The sequence below is a fragment of the Necator americanus genome, chromosome X (genome assembly GCF_031761385.1).
Source record: "Necator americanus strain Aroian chromosome X, whole genome shotgun sequence".
Lineage (NCBI taxonomy): Eukaryota > Metazoa > Nematoda > Chromadorea > Rhabditida > Ancylostomatidae > Necator > Necator americanus.
This window is the reverse complement of record NC_087376.1, coordinates 9,899,887-9,918,876: the sequence shown is the minus strand read 5'-3', so window position 1 is coordinate 9,918,876 and position 18,990 is coordinate 9,899,887. Positions and strand designations below refer to the sequence as shown.

The 18,990-nt window shown below is 40.8% G+C and overlaps 1 protein-coding gene across 4 annotated transcripts; it reads right to left on the bottom strand.

The window, feature by feature from the left end:
• Window positions 1-1,388: 1,388 nt before the first annotated feature.
• RB195_022088 (uncharacterized protein) lies at window positions 1,389-18,700 on the bottom strand (the record flags this gene model as incomplete). 4 transcript variants are annotated; one of them, XM_064209096.1, is made up of 13 exons in its annotated part: window positions 1,389-1,432; window positions 1,663-1,777; window positions 1,839-1,967; window positions 3,305-3,386; window positions 5,940-6,019; window positions 6,163-6,219; window positions 6,303-6,439; window positions 6,495-6,580; window positions 6,635-6,792; window positions 7,326-7,432; window positions 13,928-14,039; window positions 14,116-14,290; window positions 18,591-18,700. In XM_064209096.1, 13 exons carry the CDS (start codon window positions 18,698-18,700, stop codon window positions 1,389-1,391), a joined length of 1,392 nt encoding a protein of 463 aa, XP_064064977.1. The 4 variants fall into 4 exon arrangements, with proteins under 4 accessions (XP_064064977.1, XP_064064980.1, XP_064064978.1 ...); XM_064209099.1 differs by lacking the exons at window positions 1,389-1,432; window positions 7,326-7,432; window positions 13,928-14,039; window positions 14,116-14,290; window positions 18,591-18,700 and adding an exon at window positions 6,827-6,830 and having other exon boundaries at window positions 1,655-1,777; window positions 6,635-6,755; XM_064209098.1 differs by lacking the exons at window positions 1,389-1,432; window positions 1,663-1,777; window positions 1,839-1,967; ... (5 more) ...; window positions 6,635-6,792; window positions 7,326-7,432 and adding exons at window positions 6,913-6,953; window positions 14,555-14,572.
• Between the last annotated feature and the right edge of the window lie 290 nt (window positions 18,701-18,990).

Below are 18,990 nucleotides of genomic sequence, written 5' to 3'. Positions count from 1 at the left end.
GTAATACGGGAAGCGGAACTGATATTACCAAATCGGCGTACCATCAGACGCCCCATAAATCAACTTATCCCTCTCGAATTCACGGGTACCTCAGGGGATCAGGAGGAACCAAAAAGACAAGAAGAGGACGGAAACGAATCGCGAGAAGAACCAAGGCTACAGCCGCAGCAGCACGAAATAAGACACGGACATGATTTGAGGAACCGATCCCGAGTGAACTATCACCAGTTACACCACGGAACAGTGTGGACGAATACATCACCTACTTCGACCATAGTGGCACAGCATCAGGATCAAATCGACCTTCATACAAGCTACCGCATCACTCATATAGTCTAGACCTAACTCCAACCGAATATCACCTTTTCAAGAATTTGCACATTTTTCGTGATGGTACAAAACTGGCCACGAGAGAGGCTTGGGAAGAATGAGGTTTGATTGCAGAATTATGGAATTGCCATCAAAATGTACAAAAGTTTTCGGGCAAAACGACGCGTATTTGCTCTAAATAGGTTAGTTCTAACTATGTGAATTTCATCGTCGAAATGAAGCGAAAAAACGCTCAGAACTTTTTATTTCACCTAATATTAGAAAAACTGATGGCGAAAAGAATTTTTGAAAGGATTTCGCTCATATAGTTTCTTAGTTTTTGGTCTGGCACCAGTTTGGTAAAATACTAAACAAAAGGAGGACATTGAGTAGGAGTATAAATCGTACAATGCGTTCTGAACTATGTCTGACAGCCTTGCTTTGGGGTGAGTTGTTTTGAGAATATTCTGTAAGAAAATGGAAAATAGTGAGTATGAGAGGAGTCAAAAGTAGTGGGTATCCGGTACTTACAGTCAGGCGTCAATTTGAGGGCAAACCATGTGGCCTGGCGTTTTCTTTATGGAACAGAACATGCGTTGAAGCAATTCTGGCCGCTTCTCGTCGATCAGCTACTTCAATTTGGTCAGCTGTTGACAGTAGGGGTCCAAGATGAGTGTTTGACCCAATGGGAGGAACCTAATGTGGATTAATCCCTTCCAATCCTACCAAACACACAGCAAAACCTTGGCCGTTAATTTGGGCTTTGCGATCGTTTGGGCCTTCCCACCGCGATTGGAACATCTTTTTTCGGTTTTTGTTCTCATAATATCACCTTGAAACCGCCGTATAGTATGACCCTATGAGATGTTTTCTTTGTCAGATATGGCTCACTAAAGACATCTAGTGAAAACGATCAGATCTTTTTACTTCACCTAATATTTCGTATCCCTTAAGGTGTGCTTATTTAACATCGACTACCTTTCTCGTCTTCTCTTTCTTTATAATAATCGTTTGTCGTGGACGAGATGAATTACAAGTACTGAGTACTGAAAATGTGTGTTGAAAATTTCCTCTTCAGGCTAATGAGGAATGTGACTCTTTGGGCTAACATCAACTTCATGTCCTCAAAGTAATCTTCAGAGACATGAAATTTGACAACCAAGATAAGTGAAGAGGACTGCTTTTCTCCTCCGGCCCATAGCCGCTAAATTTTCCTAGAAGAGGATGTGCAACCATAACGTGGTATTCGGTAGTTAGAAAAGTAGAATTTTTTTTGGAAAGCAGGAATCGTGGTAGAATTTTGGCAGACTTCATAATTACCAAACGGACTAACATTTCACCAAAATTACGCACCATTTCCTTTATAAAAGCGCGTTAAGTCAACTATTTTGGTTATGGTCTCTGTCGGAACATTGCCATCGAAAAGAACATATTCTGCAGTCGAAATAACGTCTTCGTTTCGCAAAATCTAAAGAAGAAACTATGATTATGCGTGTACCAAACCATAGAAGGAAACAGAATCTTTATACCATTTCAGGACTTATCCGACTAACTATTTCACCAATGGAACTAATGCCGAATTGCACTTCCCCTCTAACATTAACAGAAGTGTAGACTGCTGTAGGCAGATCTTCTACCATTTCCACTCGAGAACAATCCTGTAGAATTACTTTCATAGATAAAACACAAAACATAATATCAAATAGCTGTAATTAGAAACTTCAACTTCGTTATATTTCAGCGACAAACAATTGAGTAATTAATGACTCCTTAGAAAGTTTCCGAGAAGGACAAAAGGTAGTGTGCCCAAGCCGTTAGGGGTGATAACAGAAATTGTAACAATGTTAGATTGCAATTTTCGACACTTTCAACGAAAACTATGTGCAAATTGATGATTACAACCATTCCACAGCACATAATTGCGAAAAAAAAAAACTATACTATTTATGCACATTGGATACCGACGCTGTTAATCCTCAAAGAATCGAAGGATCGGACGAACGCATGTCAGGAGAACTACGTACGGTACATCAGTTGAAGTGACAATTAGTGATAGCGTACTACAGAAGATGCTCTTTGCGTTTTATTCCGTGGAATTTACTAATGCCCGCTGAATTGTAAAATGAGACGTGGAGATGTCTGGAAGCATGCTTCGGCTAATCACACTCTATCAGTAATGATAATAGTGATAGCCAAATGGGTGGGAGACTGCGTCATTTGTGCGCCAATCTTTTTTGGCGCAAACATATCGACGTTGTCGCAAAACCGGTTTTGAACTGTGAAGCTCGTGTAAACAGGTGCGTCGTCTTGTTAGAGTATGCATGGCCTTTACGAGGCCACACTCCAAATTCGGGGTTTATAACCATTGATACTTCCGCAACCCGAAAATTTTTCGAATTCAATTCTTGGGGCTTTCACTGTTTTATGAGATGCTAGTGTCTTATCATTGTTTCTTTCATGCCAAGGAATGCTCTTGAAATTGCTGTGAAGGCGAGAAATGCTACACCACCACACAAACGGTGCGGTGACTTAGCGAAGTCAGTAATAGTTTTCGCAGTGGCTACAATCGGTCGGAGGTTCGAACTCGCGAAAGTCTTTCCACCAAGCCTTTCATCCCTTTGGGGTCGATAAATTTGTACCAGACTTGTCTATCAGGATAAAAGCACGGACATGACACGGTTAGCCCCCTGCAAGTCATTCTAATGCTGCACGACCGTTCATGAACCTCAAACGAAGGCTGAGTAGAAGTCGAACGCATGGGCACATCCCCATGTGGATTAATCAACACCGTGCACTTTATCCCTTATCCTTTATGATTCCTTTTTGTCAATGAGTGTGCACCATTTTGACGCTAGAAATAGTTTGACGGAGAAGTAAAGTTAAAGTGAAAATTAAAATTGTATCAGATCAACAGGTGCATACAGAAACAAAAAAGGGATTGCATCAACATGTTTACATGGAGGAACTCAGATGCTGGAATTAAAAAAAAACTTGCCATATGTGAGCATTGATCCAAAAAGTATTTCCCGTTGTCATCATTACCAACGACTGAAACGAATGATACATCGCACCCCAGGCTGAAAATGTTTAGGTGAACACCAGTGATTCTTCGGCATACTAACAATATCTACTTCTTTTATTGATCGCTATCCTTAGCAGACTGCGAACCACTGATAACACAATTAATTAAATGTTTATATTCAGTTTACGATCAAGGTCCCTATTAGAAGAGTGCTGATCACGTCGCCGAACTGACTATAGAATTCATTGACATAGACTTAAGCTGATGAATTACTGGAAGGTAGAATGCTTCCGCAACAGATAGTTATAGAAGGATCAAGACGATATAAAGCACGATGCAGTTGCTTAGCGGCTGCGGTTGACACAGCACGGTGGAGCGTAACGATCAGGATCGAAGAAGGACTCTTGTTAGTACCATCCTTTGCTGCAGTTCGCGATGGTCTCTCCTCAATTCCTACCACTTTTTCCAGCACACCGCATCGAGCCGCTTGCGCAGCTGCTAGGTGCTTTGTGTCATTTTGCCCCGGCTATATATATGTATGGGGATGTATGATTGGGTTGTCCCATTATTTTATTCAGCCTTTAAGGACAATTTCTTCGTATTAATAGTTTTTTTTCAAATGTGTTTTGTTGTTGCTTGCAGCCGCGTTTTTTTTTTCGCAAATACTTCTCTCCATTTTTTTAAATAGTTGATCAGGTTTTACTTTTTCATTTGGTTCTATACTAAAAAGGGTCAAGTTGAAAATAAAACATTTTCTTGAACATTCTTTGGTTCTAGTCCAAACGAGAAGTTGAAGTTGCATGAGCCAAAAAGAATATTTATGCTGCTTATGGAGAGAATAAGGTGGGTATAGCGCAGTCGGTAAGAGATTCCGCTGTCTGCACGATCAATCTGCCCCAGTGCTCACCAAGCCTTTCATCCCTCCGGGGTCGATAACTTGGTACCAGACGTGTCTGGGAGGACAAAAACACTGACTTGACACGTCGGCTAGCCACTGCAAGTCATTGTATAGGCCACTTACACGTTCACAAACCTCAAACGATTCTGAATTGAAGTGAACGTGGGGCACACCACGCCCATGCGGATTGTTAAACGGCAGACACTATATCCTTCATCCTGTCACCACGCCTAACGTCATTGTTTCTGAACCACATGTACTTTGTTGTGTACTTGCTTCAGTTGTGAAGATGGTTTATTGAACCGCATACTTGCCCACAAAGCAAATCAGAATATGGCAACTGTGCCAAACATTGCTACGTACATTGGGCAGGTAACTTAGAACCTCTCAACACATGGAAATTACATACAATGGCAATAACACAATGTACACGACCACATGAACTAACATAGTTAACATCTCTACGGCTCCAACACGCTTATTCATTAGTATTCCAGAAAATGGAGAGATTGATACTTTGTTGACAAGAGGAATACCATAAACTCGACAAACTATAGACTAAAACTAAAGTTCATTCCGAAGTGGCTAACCTGCGTCCACCACATATTTCAAAATACACGGAACCATTGGTTCAAGTGTCAACGAGATTTTATTCCGCTCTATACAGAGCTTTTCTGTCAGATTCTTGTAATACTTGTAAACCCTACTGTGTTTTTTCTTCTGATTTCTAGTGGCACTACGTTGTTCTAGGCATCGTTTTTCAAAAGAAAAACATTTTGTCTCGTTCAATACAATTTCGTAAAAAAAAACTTTCCAGTTAATTTACGGGTTGAAAAAGTCTGAGATTAGACTGTAGCTAGCGCATAACCTTAGACCCTATAAACTCGTTTGCTCGGGTAGTTTGCTTTTCCCTTAAGCAACTTCTGTTCTTCAGACATTTTACAAAGTATCCATTGGAGGGCCGAGGATTTTGGTCTTTCCGCCAGTTAACTCTAATGCTTACCTATCTCCTCATCATCTCGAACTAAGAAACGATATAGAGATAAAAATGTTATAATCCGTTGAGCATTACTTGTAATGCTTGTAAACTCTACTGTCTTTTTTCTTCTGATTTCTAGTGGCAAGTGCTTTGTCTCGTTCAATACAGTTTCGTAAAGAAAAACTTTCTAGTTAATTTACGGGTTGAAAAAGTCTGGGATTAGATTGTAGCTAGTGCATAACGCTAGGCCCTATAAGCTCGTTTGCTCGGGTAGTTTGCTTTTTTGTCGTTCTAATAACTTCCTCCCACACTATGTTCCTAATTTCACTTCTGAACTCTGGACATAACTCCTTTATACACTTGTACACGACTGGGATACATAAAGTTATCCGTATTGCTCAGAAGGATGTATTATATATTGTTTTGCTACTACTGCTACTAACCGTCCATGAGGCTCCATTGAGTCCGGAAAGGACATAATATCAAAAATTTTCACAAACGCTACATACATTTCAAAGAAGTCGTACTCAAAAAGGGTTCTAAGACATCTGGATGAATTACAAGTATGAAGCTTTGCTCCCCAACAAGCTGAACATCTATTTCTTCCTACACGTTCTTTATGAGCATATGCTGTGATGACTTCTTTACGTTGCCGACATAACCAACTTGACCTTGTCGTGCTCTCAGTTTAGGTATTAGCTGTTCCACAAACCAACAAGGATACAATGTACCTTGTAAGCGCATCAGCATGATTTCTACCAACTCCACCACATCGTTTTGTGACCCTCCCAGCATATGAAGCTCCGTCATTCTGAAAATATTCATTGACACCTTTGGCATTCCTCGGATACTAGAAAAAATTCGACGAAATAACTCCAAGGAAAGACCAAGTAAGGAATCTGCAGTGTCTTCCTTTCTTGAGTACCTAATCAAAAACTGTTTCGAAACACATACCTTTACTTCTTCTTCAGTGAGTGATTCAAAGTCTACTATTGTCGCTCCGATAATAACCTGCAAAAATTCCTTATATCAAACACGAATCACAAAGTCTCCAAATCTGGAAAGTTTCATCAGTAGTCAAAACTGATGCTAACAATTTTTGGACGTTTGCTTGGTTTGGCATTTTGCTCCTCAGAGGGTATCGCAAGAACTATGCGTGACTGTTTTTGCTTTGCAAGCGAACTCGCCAATTGACCTCCAATTCTGGCGTTATTCTTTAAAAGAGCGATGTCTGAATATTCTTCTTTATATGCAGCACAAAAGAATCTCTGCGCTGACAAACCCACTTGTCCTCATCGACACTCCAGAAGTCATCTCATTTACACGTCCAAGTACAAATGGAGTGACATCTTTGGATAGGATACCCTTTTCTCTAAAAACAAATTGTATAAAGATAAAAACTAAGAGCTCCTGAATAAGTGCACACTTCGATTCCTTCAATGCCATTTGCACAACATCTTCGATTTTATTTCCATCCAACTGAAATTCCTTGGGAATGGGACAGGCTAGGATAGTTCCACCGCATAATCCTAACTCTTTAGATGTTTCTTCAAAAAAAAAAGATGTATTCGCCTCTTTATGAGTCTAGAATAGCTTCAGTGAAATTGCAAAACACTACCCATGATTTGCGCAACGTCTGCAAGGTCATTAGTGCTTAGCTGGCCTCGTGTAGGTGTTTGTCTGATGAAAAACCCGGGAAAATAGTTACACAGCCCGTAAACAATGCAGTTGACAGAATATGTCTCCTGAAACGTGGAAAGAACGTATATGGTAAATAAAAGCAACATGAGCATATATATATATATATATATATATATATATATATATATAAGGATAAAGTCACTAGCGTATCAAAACATTTGGGATGCGCCAACACGTTTTGGTTGATTTCGTAATCGTTGAGGTTCTGGAACGCGTGTTGGCCTATACAATGACTTGCGGGACCAGTCAATGATCAAGTCAGTGATTTCATCCTCCCAGACAAGTCTGGTACCAATTTATCGACCCCGGAGGGATGAAAGGCTTGGTTTGCACTACGGCGGTTTCGAACCCTCGACCGTGCGGACCTCCAACCGACTGCGCCACACCCGCTTATGATATATATAATATATATATACCAAAAATTCTACTGTTCTGGAGATATCCAATATGCTTTTAACACCACTGCAAACCACTACCACTGGAGTTCTGGCCAGTTCAACGAGATCCGCGGATATGTCCAATGCTGAAAAAGGACTATTTGCAGAATTAAAGATAGCGCTATACGACTCATTTTTTAATATACTCAAATAAAACTATCGCAACTTTTAAGCTAAAGAATTAGAAGGAAGCAAAGAATTTGTTACGATCACATACAGCAAAGAAAGTTGTTATGCTGAGGTGTTGTTGACTTGAATAGTACAATACTTATATTAAAGCAGAGAATCTGAAGCTATGCATATGCGTAGATGTGTTCCGCATCCAAGTTTCAACAAATGGTCTTTCTGCAGCCTCACACGCAGACATATTGGGATTATAGGTCACCTTCCTTGTGAAAAGTGTTGGTCCTTCCACTAATCACTATTGAATTTCAATAGATTTTTAGTTTCCACCAACCACTATTGAATTTACGATTTAAGAGCTGTTTTACTGTAGACGCTATCACCTAGAGTGCTGGAATATGGTAGCCACAAAGGCGATACCCATCTTGCCTGAGAATATCGGTCTTATCGACTTATTGACATTTCCGCGCTTGCTGTTCGGCTTAAGGATTGTTAGGATCTTTCCAGGGAAAAAAGGCTAGGATGAAGATTACGAGTAAGAGCGCTCTCACGGTCAATTCTCTAATTCTCAAATCTCTTAAAAGTTGCATGGAGGACAGGTTTGGCGAGCCAATTTTCCTGCGAGTGCAGTGGTACGCACTGCGCCTGCCAGCGAGCAAAAGAGACACCGTCTGCAACACACTGACATTTGTCCTCTCGCTGGCAGACCCGTATATCAAATCTCACAAATGTGGTACGTCACTAGGGCCCCTCGCAGAAGAATTCGATAACCAAGGTGGTTTCTCAGGCGGTTTTTTCTCAGAACAGTTCGGGGGTTGAGCGTCATCACGGTCATACTCGTGATCTACACCCTTTACCCTTCCTTTCCGCGGAAAGATTCCAACATCGTCAAATTCGTGCTATGTTGACTTTATTAAAATCTTCCCAGCGGGCGCCATAAATATCATATCCACTTTGTCGGCGCTATCAACTTTATGGACTAATCAATTTCTCTTCTATACCTCTCCAGGTTTACGAAGATTTCACTGGAGAGGTATCACTCTCACTGTGGATATAGTTAACCAGTTTGAGTGAAATATTTAATTTGTAGTGAACATTGCAAAATCGCGTGAGGACTACGACCGATTTGTTGTCTGTTTCTGTTTTGAGCAAAACCTCATAACATTGTCGCATTCGATCTATCACATCACATTGTCTAATCAAACAACCGATTAGTGCGATAGATAACACGATGATGAAGGATTATTAAGGACCGAGAAAGAGAAATCATTCATTGCGGGTCGCACAAAGAAACCTGTCTGGATTGTCTTCTATGGAAAAAAATACTAATGACCTTTCTCGATACAACATTGCAACAACAAACGAAGTAGTTGTCAAGCGGTTGTCCATGACTGTGTACAAAGATTGTGGGCAGTAAGCTATCCTTACAAGTAATGGTATCCTTTCTCATATCCTTTACTTTCGCCGGAGAAGTAGATGGTCGGTAGAGACAGTACTGCAGGTGGAGATACTGGGGCATTTCAAAAGCAGCATACCACGAATCTGACGTAGTGAGAAGAAGGAGAAAGAAGCTAGAGATTGGGATTGTAGATGGCGGGTGGTTCTTTTCATCTCTCTTTAATCGTCGAGTAAAATTTTTTTTTCTAAGAAAGGGTGTGACGGGACCCACGGCGTTCGACTGGGGCCAACGCCGGTTATCTTAAAAGGGGTGTGACGGTCCCACGGCGTTCGTCTGGTGGGAAAACTCCAGATTACTAGAAAAAGGGGTGTGAAGGTCCCACGGCGTTTTTTTTTCACGACGATTTCAGTTGCAATGTGCCACTCTTGTGGACACGCCGCATCCATCCACTTGTGAGTGGTCGAACGTTAATGATCTCTTCTCAAAAGCCTATTCAAGTGAATCCTATAAATAGACTATTGAGGGGACTGGAAAGTGTACATACAATAGCGTTATAACGTACCCTGTAGGTGCTAGAGCGGCTTCCATGCCGTTTCTTACGACGATTAGGGAGATATGAGTGTAATCACCTCGTATCCCGCAATCTACAACTCCATCTCTAGCCTTTCCTGCAATTCCTTCACCATTAGTGGTATGCTAATCTACGACCCCGTATAGGCATTACCCGTCTGACACCCGTACCACCCCAGATTCGTAGGGTGATGCCTTTGAAAGCATTGTGGGGAAGAAGGTGATTCCGTTCATCTCTCCCTGTATCGATGTAAACGGACGATCCCGGGACTGTTTCTTACGACGGCTTGTTTTGCAATGCGCAACCATTGTGTCTCGCCCCCGCCTGCGATCCGAATGGGTTTTCGACGAATCGCAGGCGGGACGCAGCGGTTGCGCATTGCAACAGAAGCCGTCGTAAGAAACAGTTCTGGGGGTTGTCCGTTAACACTGATGCAGAGAGAGATGATCGGAATCACCTTCTTACCCACAATTTACGACCCCGTATAGGAATTACCCCCCTGAAACCCGTATCACCCCAGATTCGTCTGGTGATGCCTTTGAGGGAAAGTTTTACTCTTATCTTATTTATCTATCTGCCCCATAAACTATCAAACATTTAATCCTGTCTTTCATATCTGAAAGTTTTTTTTTTTCAGCAATTCTATCAATATAGCAACTCATTGTTGATATTTAGCTTTTGAAGACTGATATGAATAGTGTAAGTGACGGGGATAATGCGCTCCATCGCAGGTTGATCGATACCGTAATATTCCTTTTAGGGGCGGGGCAGTCTCACGGCTGGGCTCATAAGAGCCCACGCCTGGAGCACACGAGGAGCACCCAAGCCACCGGATACCTGCGGACCGAAGGCCGATCGAGGACGCGTAGGACGACGACATCAAGACCACTCCGCTGGCCTCAACCTCTCAAAGATACTCCCGATGGGAGCGATGCCCAGACCATCCGTTGAGGTAAGGCTTTTCCTTACATGGGTTGAGAGCTGCTTCCACTGCGCGACGCTTACTATAGTCTCACTGCGTCGCAAGTGTGTCGTTAACTATCGTCACCAAGTATGTACTTGTAATTTAATTACTTACTATTATTAATTTACTTATAATTCATAAGCTTGCAAAACCCTCAAAATCCACTAAGTTGCTTATGAGAATTACACTAACGATGACGAAATCGGTTCTCACATAACGCCACATGTATGTGCGCAGCTGGAGCAGTACATAACTTATCTGGCTTCAAAGTGCTAGACTGAGCTGATGCAGTTGAACGCACACATGTCCGTTTGTCCAAACAAAGATTTATTGGTTTTGAAGAAGGTGTGGAACAATAGAGTGTTGACGGTGCAGAAAGTCGGCTAAACACCTTCACAGGAATTTTTGCTAAGAATGGGGATAGCTATGATCTACGATTTTGAGAGAAAGTTTGTCACCAAAGATGATATCGGCTCTCCTGATTTAGAATGCACTGAAGTGCCAAAGCCATTCTATTTTTCCTCAGCAGGAACTCTGCAGCGGCTGGTATGCAAAGCATCAGAAGTGAGTCAAAATTTTCTACACAGTTCCTCAACAAAACGGCTTCATCTGGAATGTCTCCCGTGTCTTTTCCCTTGATATTGGCTGCACAGTATCGACGTGTACAGCAGGTTATATGAAACATTCGTGGTTGTCCGACAAATCAAGCAGAGAGATTCTTGTAGTGTGAGAGTGAAACGTTAGTTTGGCGATAACTCCCAATCTTGTTTAATAGAGGCTATAAACAATTCCCATGAGCAATGGCTTCATTCAGTTCGCTTAACACTTGACAATGTGTTTTTCTGCACGGACAGCCCTACGTTTTCCTTAGCCTTATCTAAGCTCTAGAAGACAGGATAAGGAACACAGTAAGGCGTTTTGGGTTTTGGACCTCGGTCTGCTTTTCTGACTTCGCTCTATTTGCTTATCGTAACTGCATGCTAATTATCCTAAATTTGTCGTACTATTTTTTCCACCCATTTGTTGTGTGTTGGTTTCCCAATTTTTTTACTGACTTATTCCTCTTCATTTCTTCATGTTTTGTTGTTCTCCTGTTTTCGTTTCTTTTTACTTCTTAATTGCTATTTGTTTAAGCTTTTAGGAGTTTTCTCTTCTTTATTCTGATAGTTCTTTTTCTAAATTAGTTTTTATGATCACTAAACCCTCCTGTGGTTTATTTCTTATTTTTTTAGCGCACGTTACTTTCTTACACTAGTACTCACTTTTAAGCCAGACCTCATAGCAGTAACTACTTTTAGGATTTGCATTCATAGTACATATGTATTGACTGTAGAAATAACGAAGTCCATAATAAATAAAATAAAATAAAGATAAAAGTAAAATAAAAACTAACATGTCCAAATTTGTCGAATCACTCCAATATGTGGCATTAAGGAAGTTCGCGAGCTTGTTAAGTGTAAAACTATCAGATTATCTACTAGTTAAAAAGGTGGGGAATTGGTAGCCATTTCTCCTCATCTAGACAAAGCCTTCGCATTATGCCCCCTTCAAGACAGCTCCTTCTATCGCTCTTCCACTGTCGAAGAATTTCTAGCGAAACACTGTAGACTCAATAGGGTATGGATGAGTACCAGCAAATCAACGCATTTACCACCCTCGACTGCAATCCGGCTTAAAACAGAGTTGTCTGTGTGTCTCTCTTGTACCTTCTAATAAAAACTCACAAGCTGAACTCTGACAGTAAGCTTGCCTCTGGAGATCCTCCAACGTTCAAGGTAGCACCTATCATTAGTTGCGTAGGAGGCCCCACAGACAGGATCGCTTGGTACTTAAACATAGTGCTGGTGCAGCTGCTGAAATTCGTACCAGCCCCCCTAAAGACCAACACCCATATGTTTTTTGACCACCTAAAGAACACGCATTTTGATAACTCATGTGTAATGGAGTCTTTCGATGTTGCTGCTTTGTACGCGAACGTCTCCAACGATTCGGCTATGCAGGAGGTTTTTGAGTCTTTAGCTGAGCAGCAGAACTCCATCAACCTTTCCGCAGAGCAGTTGATGGTTGCTCTCAGGAACTGTCTCAAATGCACTGTCCTTAGATGGTCAGGCAACTATTTTGCGCAAATCGGGGTCTTGCAATGAGACAACGGTTGGCGCCAACGCTCGCCATGCTTGCACGGCTAAAATTGAGGCACCGATTTGGAAAACACGATCTTTGCTTTATTGTCGATATATCGACTGTTTCCTTGTCTGTTCGTCTCAAGCAGAGATGGACAATTGTTTCAAGGTAGTAAATGAGCAGTCGGAGTGTTCGAAGTTTACTCGGGATAAGCCTAGAGGAGAATGGTTACCCTTCGTAAACGTCCAAGTTCATATTTCAAACAGAACGCACATGACAAATGGTACCCCAAGCCCAGTAATAAGAATATCCTAGTTCACTTTCCTTCTGCTCATCCTACACAAGTTAAAAGGTCGGTAGTTCGAAGTATGTTTCGCACAGCCACCTCTGCTTGCACTGGAAGAGAGGAAAGACGAGAATCTATCGAGCTTGCTAGGACAAGGGCTAGCTTACAGCTCGACGGCTACACACCTATGCAGTCTATTAGAAAAAGAGCACTAGAAAAAGAGGAAAACAAATATGGATATGAGTATGGACAAAGTACCCTTTTGTAAACCGCTTATTTTCGATGAGGTTAGCGCTGCCATCCGGCGGTGTCTTAGGAAAGCTAAAGTTGAAGAATCGGTTGCAATCGTGAAGCTCTCCCTAGTAACCTTAGGCAAAGGCTCATTTGTAATCGCCCATATGGATCGTATTTGCTATACACCGGAGTGCAAAATATGCCCGGATAACAACGAAGGTGATTGCATGAGTTCATGTGTTGTTTATATGTGTTGATTTTCTGTGTGCAGTGTGGTGACGAATACATAGGAGAAACAGCTAGACCACTATGTATTCGAATCAAAGAACACTTGGATGGCAAAGGAATTCATGTCACTCCATTGCATTAGGAGGTCCTAGGATGCGGCGTCATAATGGAGAAGATTTTGAAGTTAAGATCACGATTTTGGCGCGCCAACCTAGTATTGCAGCGCGCAAGGCTCTGGGGGCTTTTTGAATCCACTCCAAGGGCCCAAAGATGAATTGCAGAGAGGAATGTCTCTGCATCACGCAGGAACTCGCGCCCTGTTTAAGACCGATATTTGACTGCGCTAGTCACCTCACAACAGGTATCTAGCAGTGGCAGGATAGTCATCTGATCCTAAGGTACGATGTTCTCTTCTACTGGTAGCTATGAGGTGCTGGGCGGATAAAGCGTTTGATCGGATTAATCACGTTCAATTTCACCCTTTCAGGCTCTGAAGAAGGTGATATTGCCGAAACGCTAGCCACGAATCAAGGATAGTAACAACCTCGTGTCCGGCTCTTTAGAAAAGCATTTTTCTGTTGGTGCATATGTCCCTTCCGCATTTGCGACACTAAATTACCTAACTACTATGGAAACTATGGAAAAAAAAACGTACTTTGTTCGACTCCTCTGTGAACGCCTCCAATACCTCCCGTAGCTAATACCTCTATTCCAGCCATATGTGCCAGATACATTGTCGCTGCAACTGTCGTTCCTCCAACAACTTTCTTAAACAGCAAAATTCTTCCGTTTTTTAAGTCTCGCAGGAAGCGTTCGTTGAAGTTTGCAGTCGGTGAAACTTGCCTTGTTCAACGCATAAGCTATATCCCTGCGAGACACCTTCATAGCGTCTATGGAGTTGGCAACTTTTGACAGTTCTGTGTTGGTCAAGCCTACGTGAACATCTCCGTCTATTAGAGCAATTGTTGCAGGTTCGCATCCTTCGCTGCGTATTATTTCCTCCAGAGATTTCGCAGTTCTATTTCAAACTATGATATAAACAGAGCTTTTGAATAGTGAAGCTGATACAGTGGTTGGAACGATTCTGAAGTATTTTAGCGTAGCTAAGGGGAAAACTGTTCTGTGGAGTGAGAGTTCGACTAACATTAAGTTATCTTAAATGTGTGAGGAAAAAGATTTTTTGTCACGACAGTCATAACTTTCGAATAAATCCTTCCTGATACAGCAGAATAGCGAATTCTTTGGCAGAGGACAAAACGGCAGATCCTTTTCCACAACTCACCTCAATTTGGTCACTATTCTAATATCTGACCATCAATCGATTTGTGAGAGCGAGATCCATCGTTTGGATATAACTAGATGTTCTGAAACTGCACTAATACAGTTTTTGAAAAAATCAGCTGCGGCTACAGATTAGCAAGGCTGGGTCCAACAGAATTATATCCTAAGAATACATGGCTACATGATGTGAACATTCTGCTCGAAAAACAGGATCATTGCTAAACATTCCTAACATACATTTGCGAACACTTTATTACCTCTCATAGCTACAAAGGATGAAAGGATGAAGTGTCTGGCGTTAATCAATCCGCTTTGTATGCGCCACCACGTTCACTCCAATTTTTCTTCGATCGATCGTGCAGACAGCGGAACCTCTTGCAGACTGCGCTACATCCGCCTCTCACAACTATTATTTTGAAGAGACCTAGGATTTTGTTGACTGAAGTATGATATCAGCTCAACGGAAGAAATCAGTTTTGTCTTGTAAAATCTGCAAAGGAACCATGTTTTGTGCGACATCTACGTTTCTGGTTTTTTAAGCCGCACAGGATTTTGGGATTTTTGCGGCTTAAATCGCAGCTTCGCTGTTTCCCATTATTTGCTGTTACCATTCTGAACGTCCGACTAAGCCCGGATATCAGACATCTCGTGATTTGATAGTTTTCCTCGTAAATACGTCAGTACTACATTCACTACAAACATCAGCATCTATTAAATAGCTTACAACATCTCATTTACTTCATGTAATCCCGTTGTGATAAAGCAATTTCAGCTATAGCATCGAATCATTTCTTCGCAAGAAGACAAGAAACGATGTGATGAATTTTGCGATAGGTTTGTGATTTGTGAATACTCTAAAGAAAATTTTTAAACATATCTGCATCATGTAGGCAAGACGTTTCTACTGTTTTTAAGCTATTTCATAATTGAAGGACTAATCACTTTTACTGCTTTGTAAAATTGGAGGCGAACATACTCGAGAGAGATTCCCTAACATATAACTAAAAATAACCTGTCCTATCAAGTGTTTCATGCCTCTAAACATTAATCTTGACAGTGGTTCAGTGGTAGAATGATCGCTGCCAAGCGGGTGGCGTTGATTCTGTGGTCTCCCTACGCAACATTTTCATCTTTGTGTAGTGTTTTCGTGGCATACACACATTTGTTAGTAGTTTGTAGAGTGTCTTTTTTTGCAAGTGCAAAGCGCTTGGAACAGTTCTTTTCCTTTAAAATATCCTAGACATCATCATCACGTTTCCCGATCACGTGTAGTTTTTGAGCAGTAAGCTTGTGGATTTTTCTTCGCCGTTGCCTCCGTGCAGTCCCTCATATATTTCACGCGATACTCAGCGATTGCCGCGGGTGCTGCATGCTTCAACCTATTTAAAAGGAAACACCACGTACAAAAGAAAATGAAAGGTCTACAACAATGAAAACTCTCAGCAGAAAATCATAATATTTCGGATTTTATTTTTTAAAAAATCGTAAATCGAATGAACAAGAACGTGGTCAGTTCAGGGATGCTGTCCTTACTTTCTACAAAACTTTGACTCCAGTAATGTTCTATAAATACATTAAAGACGTTACAAGAAGAGTGGAGCAAGCAGTTTAACAGTTGTTTGAACAGAACAGGAGCAACATTAACTAGCAGAACAAGACCAGATGTAACTAGTAGTAGTAATAATAATAATAGTAATAGTATAAGAAGATGTCTTTTTGTTGTTTCTTTGCAACTATTTTTGTCAACAATTTTGTTATGTTTGTTATTCTCAACTTCCGGTTGATATTAGAGATTGAATAACTTAGTTTTAGAAAAGTAGATTGAATTTTTTTGTTAATGTGAAATACCATGGCTTTGTCTTAGACGTTTTTAAATAGGTTGTGCTCTGCGGCACCCGCGGTGAACATTTGACTATCATCTAAGATATATGAGCGGCTACAATGAGATTTGGATAAATATAGCAAGCTGTAGGGGTGGGTCGAGGCGGGAGTGAAAAAACTTGAATGATACGTATTTGTAAATTAAAGCCAAAACTTTATCGCTCAAGAACTACTCATTGCCGTAAAGTGTGATGATGATCTCTAAGACATTTCGAAGGCAATGAACTGTTCTATAGGTTGTTGCGCTTTGTGAAATGCCGCTCCGTTCGATAACCATTTACAAATTTTCAAACATAACAACAAATAATGAGAAACAGCGAAGTTGCGATTTAAGGCGCTAGAAATCCGAAAATCTTAAGCGACTACAAAACATGGAAGCGTAGATGTCGCTCAAAACAGTCTCTTTACTTTACAAAAAAGACTTTACAAAACGAAACCCTACTAATGTCTTTTCTGGGCTGAAATATGATACTTCAGTCAATAACATCTTAGATTTTCGGAAATTATAGCAGTGAGAGGTACCAAAATGTTCAGAATAGCATCAGAGGTACCAACATGTAGGTAATAAATTATTTCAACGACAATAAAAAAACCAATTTACTTGCGCTTAATTTTATCTCTAGTCGACTATGTCATCTCCGTCATTATCTAGGACTTTTTGCAATCTTGTTGGGAGGGTTTCAATCTTGTATTCATAAAACTTCGTTTCCTTTGAAGAGAAATATAATTCTATATCAGCTCGCACTTCGTCGATATTTTTGAAATTTTTATTCCTTAGGGAATGTTACATTGGTCGGAATAAAGAAAAATCAAATGGTGTTATGTCTGGAGAATAAGGAGGAGTGGGATATGGTAAAACCTCCCAGCTTAGCTACCTTATTTCTTCCTGGGTAATCTTGCTGCGTGTGAGCTGACATTATCGTGCTACAATAGATGCAGAACCCATATACTCTGCCTATAAAACTTCCCAATTTCTTGAAAATGTCTTCGGAGTGTTGGCCAGGTAGCATGAAGTCCTGAATGCAATTTCCTGAATAATCAGCTTGGGATGACTTTCCACCAGTCATTTTTAAGCGTGGTATTAAACTCAACGTGCGTCCTGTTTGATCGTTCTCAGACAAGCCAAAATCACCGCTGGAAGATTTTCTAAACCAGTGTTGGCACTCAATGACTTTCAATTTTCCACATACATCACAAATTTTCTTTCGTTGCAACCGTCGCATTAACACCAGATCGAAAATGAAACGGCATGCAATGACGTAAATGTTCTTCAGTTGGTTGATTGTTCTCTATTTTTACAACGGCGTAATAAAAAAGTTCCAGTTTAATTGGGACAAAAGTCAAGGCCACGAGTTGTAATATTGCCACATAAAACACATCTTTATACATTCACGCTCTGAACTAGACTGAAGCGAGTATTCCGCGCTAATAATAATTGATTACTTGTGGGTACCTCTAATATGTACATAACGAAAGCTTAGATATCATCCTACTTTTTGAGCAGAATGTTCACGTCAAAAACCATGTACTCTTAGAGCATAATTATGTCGGACCCAACCTTGCTAATTTGTAGCTGCACACAATTTTTCCAAAACCTGCATTAGTGATCAGTTTCAAACATCTAATTACATTTAAACGATAGATCTCGCTCTCACGAATCGATTGATGGTCAGATATTAGAATAGTGACTAAAATGAGGTGAGTTGTGAAAAAAGGTCTGTCGTCTCGTCATCTGTTGAAGAATTAGCTATTTTCCTGTAGAAACATCTGTTTCCAAAAGAAACCATGTTTTTGCGCTTTTTTTTACAGCAACAGCAAGCAACAGGTAACTGATGCGTTTGACGAATGTTTAGCATCTAAACACATTTTCTTAGAAGCGCAAAGATCGGAAAGAAGTCAGAGGTGACTCGCGGTAGGATATATTCTCCTATAATTATGTACATACTTATTCCACATTTATTATCATAAATTGGGAAATAGCAGCGACCAAGAGTTGGGAGAAATAGGTGTATTGTGAAAAGATATTAGCTTCATATTCTCCACATTACCACCTACAAGATAAGTAAAACAAATTCTAATGGTTTCCCAATGAGCTCACGAAAAATGATTTTGGTAAAGTTGTACAGTGGTTTAAAAAACACAACAATGTTACTCACTCTAGGTTCTGCGGATAAGGAAGCCCATGAGTGATCACAGTGCTTTCCAGAGCCACAACGCCTTTCTTGGTAGCCAGAGCAGATTGCACAGCAGGAGATACTATGAACATCTTTGGCAAACTATACTGTCGGCGACAGATAAAAAACATTTTAGACATGTTCATTGCCACGCACCTGAAAGCTGCTAACTCAACTCTGAACTTGTTTGTTTCAGTTTTATTCAGCGGATAATAAGGTATGTCAGTTCAAAGCCGATGCGAAGCAAAAAACACTAACAAAGTGTTTCAATGTAATGTGCAATAAGTAAAGAAGGCAAAACATCGCAAGTTGCATCATTGTTGGAGTGATACGAATGGTAAGGAACAGAAGGGAACGAGCGATATCTCGTGTCCATGACCTC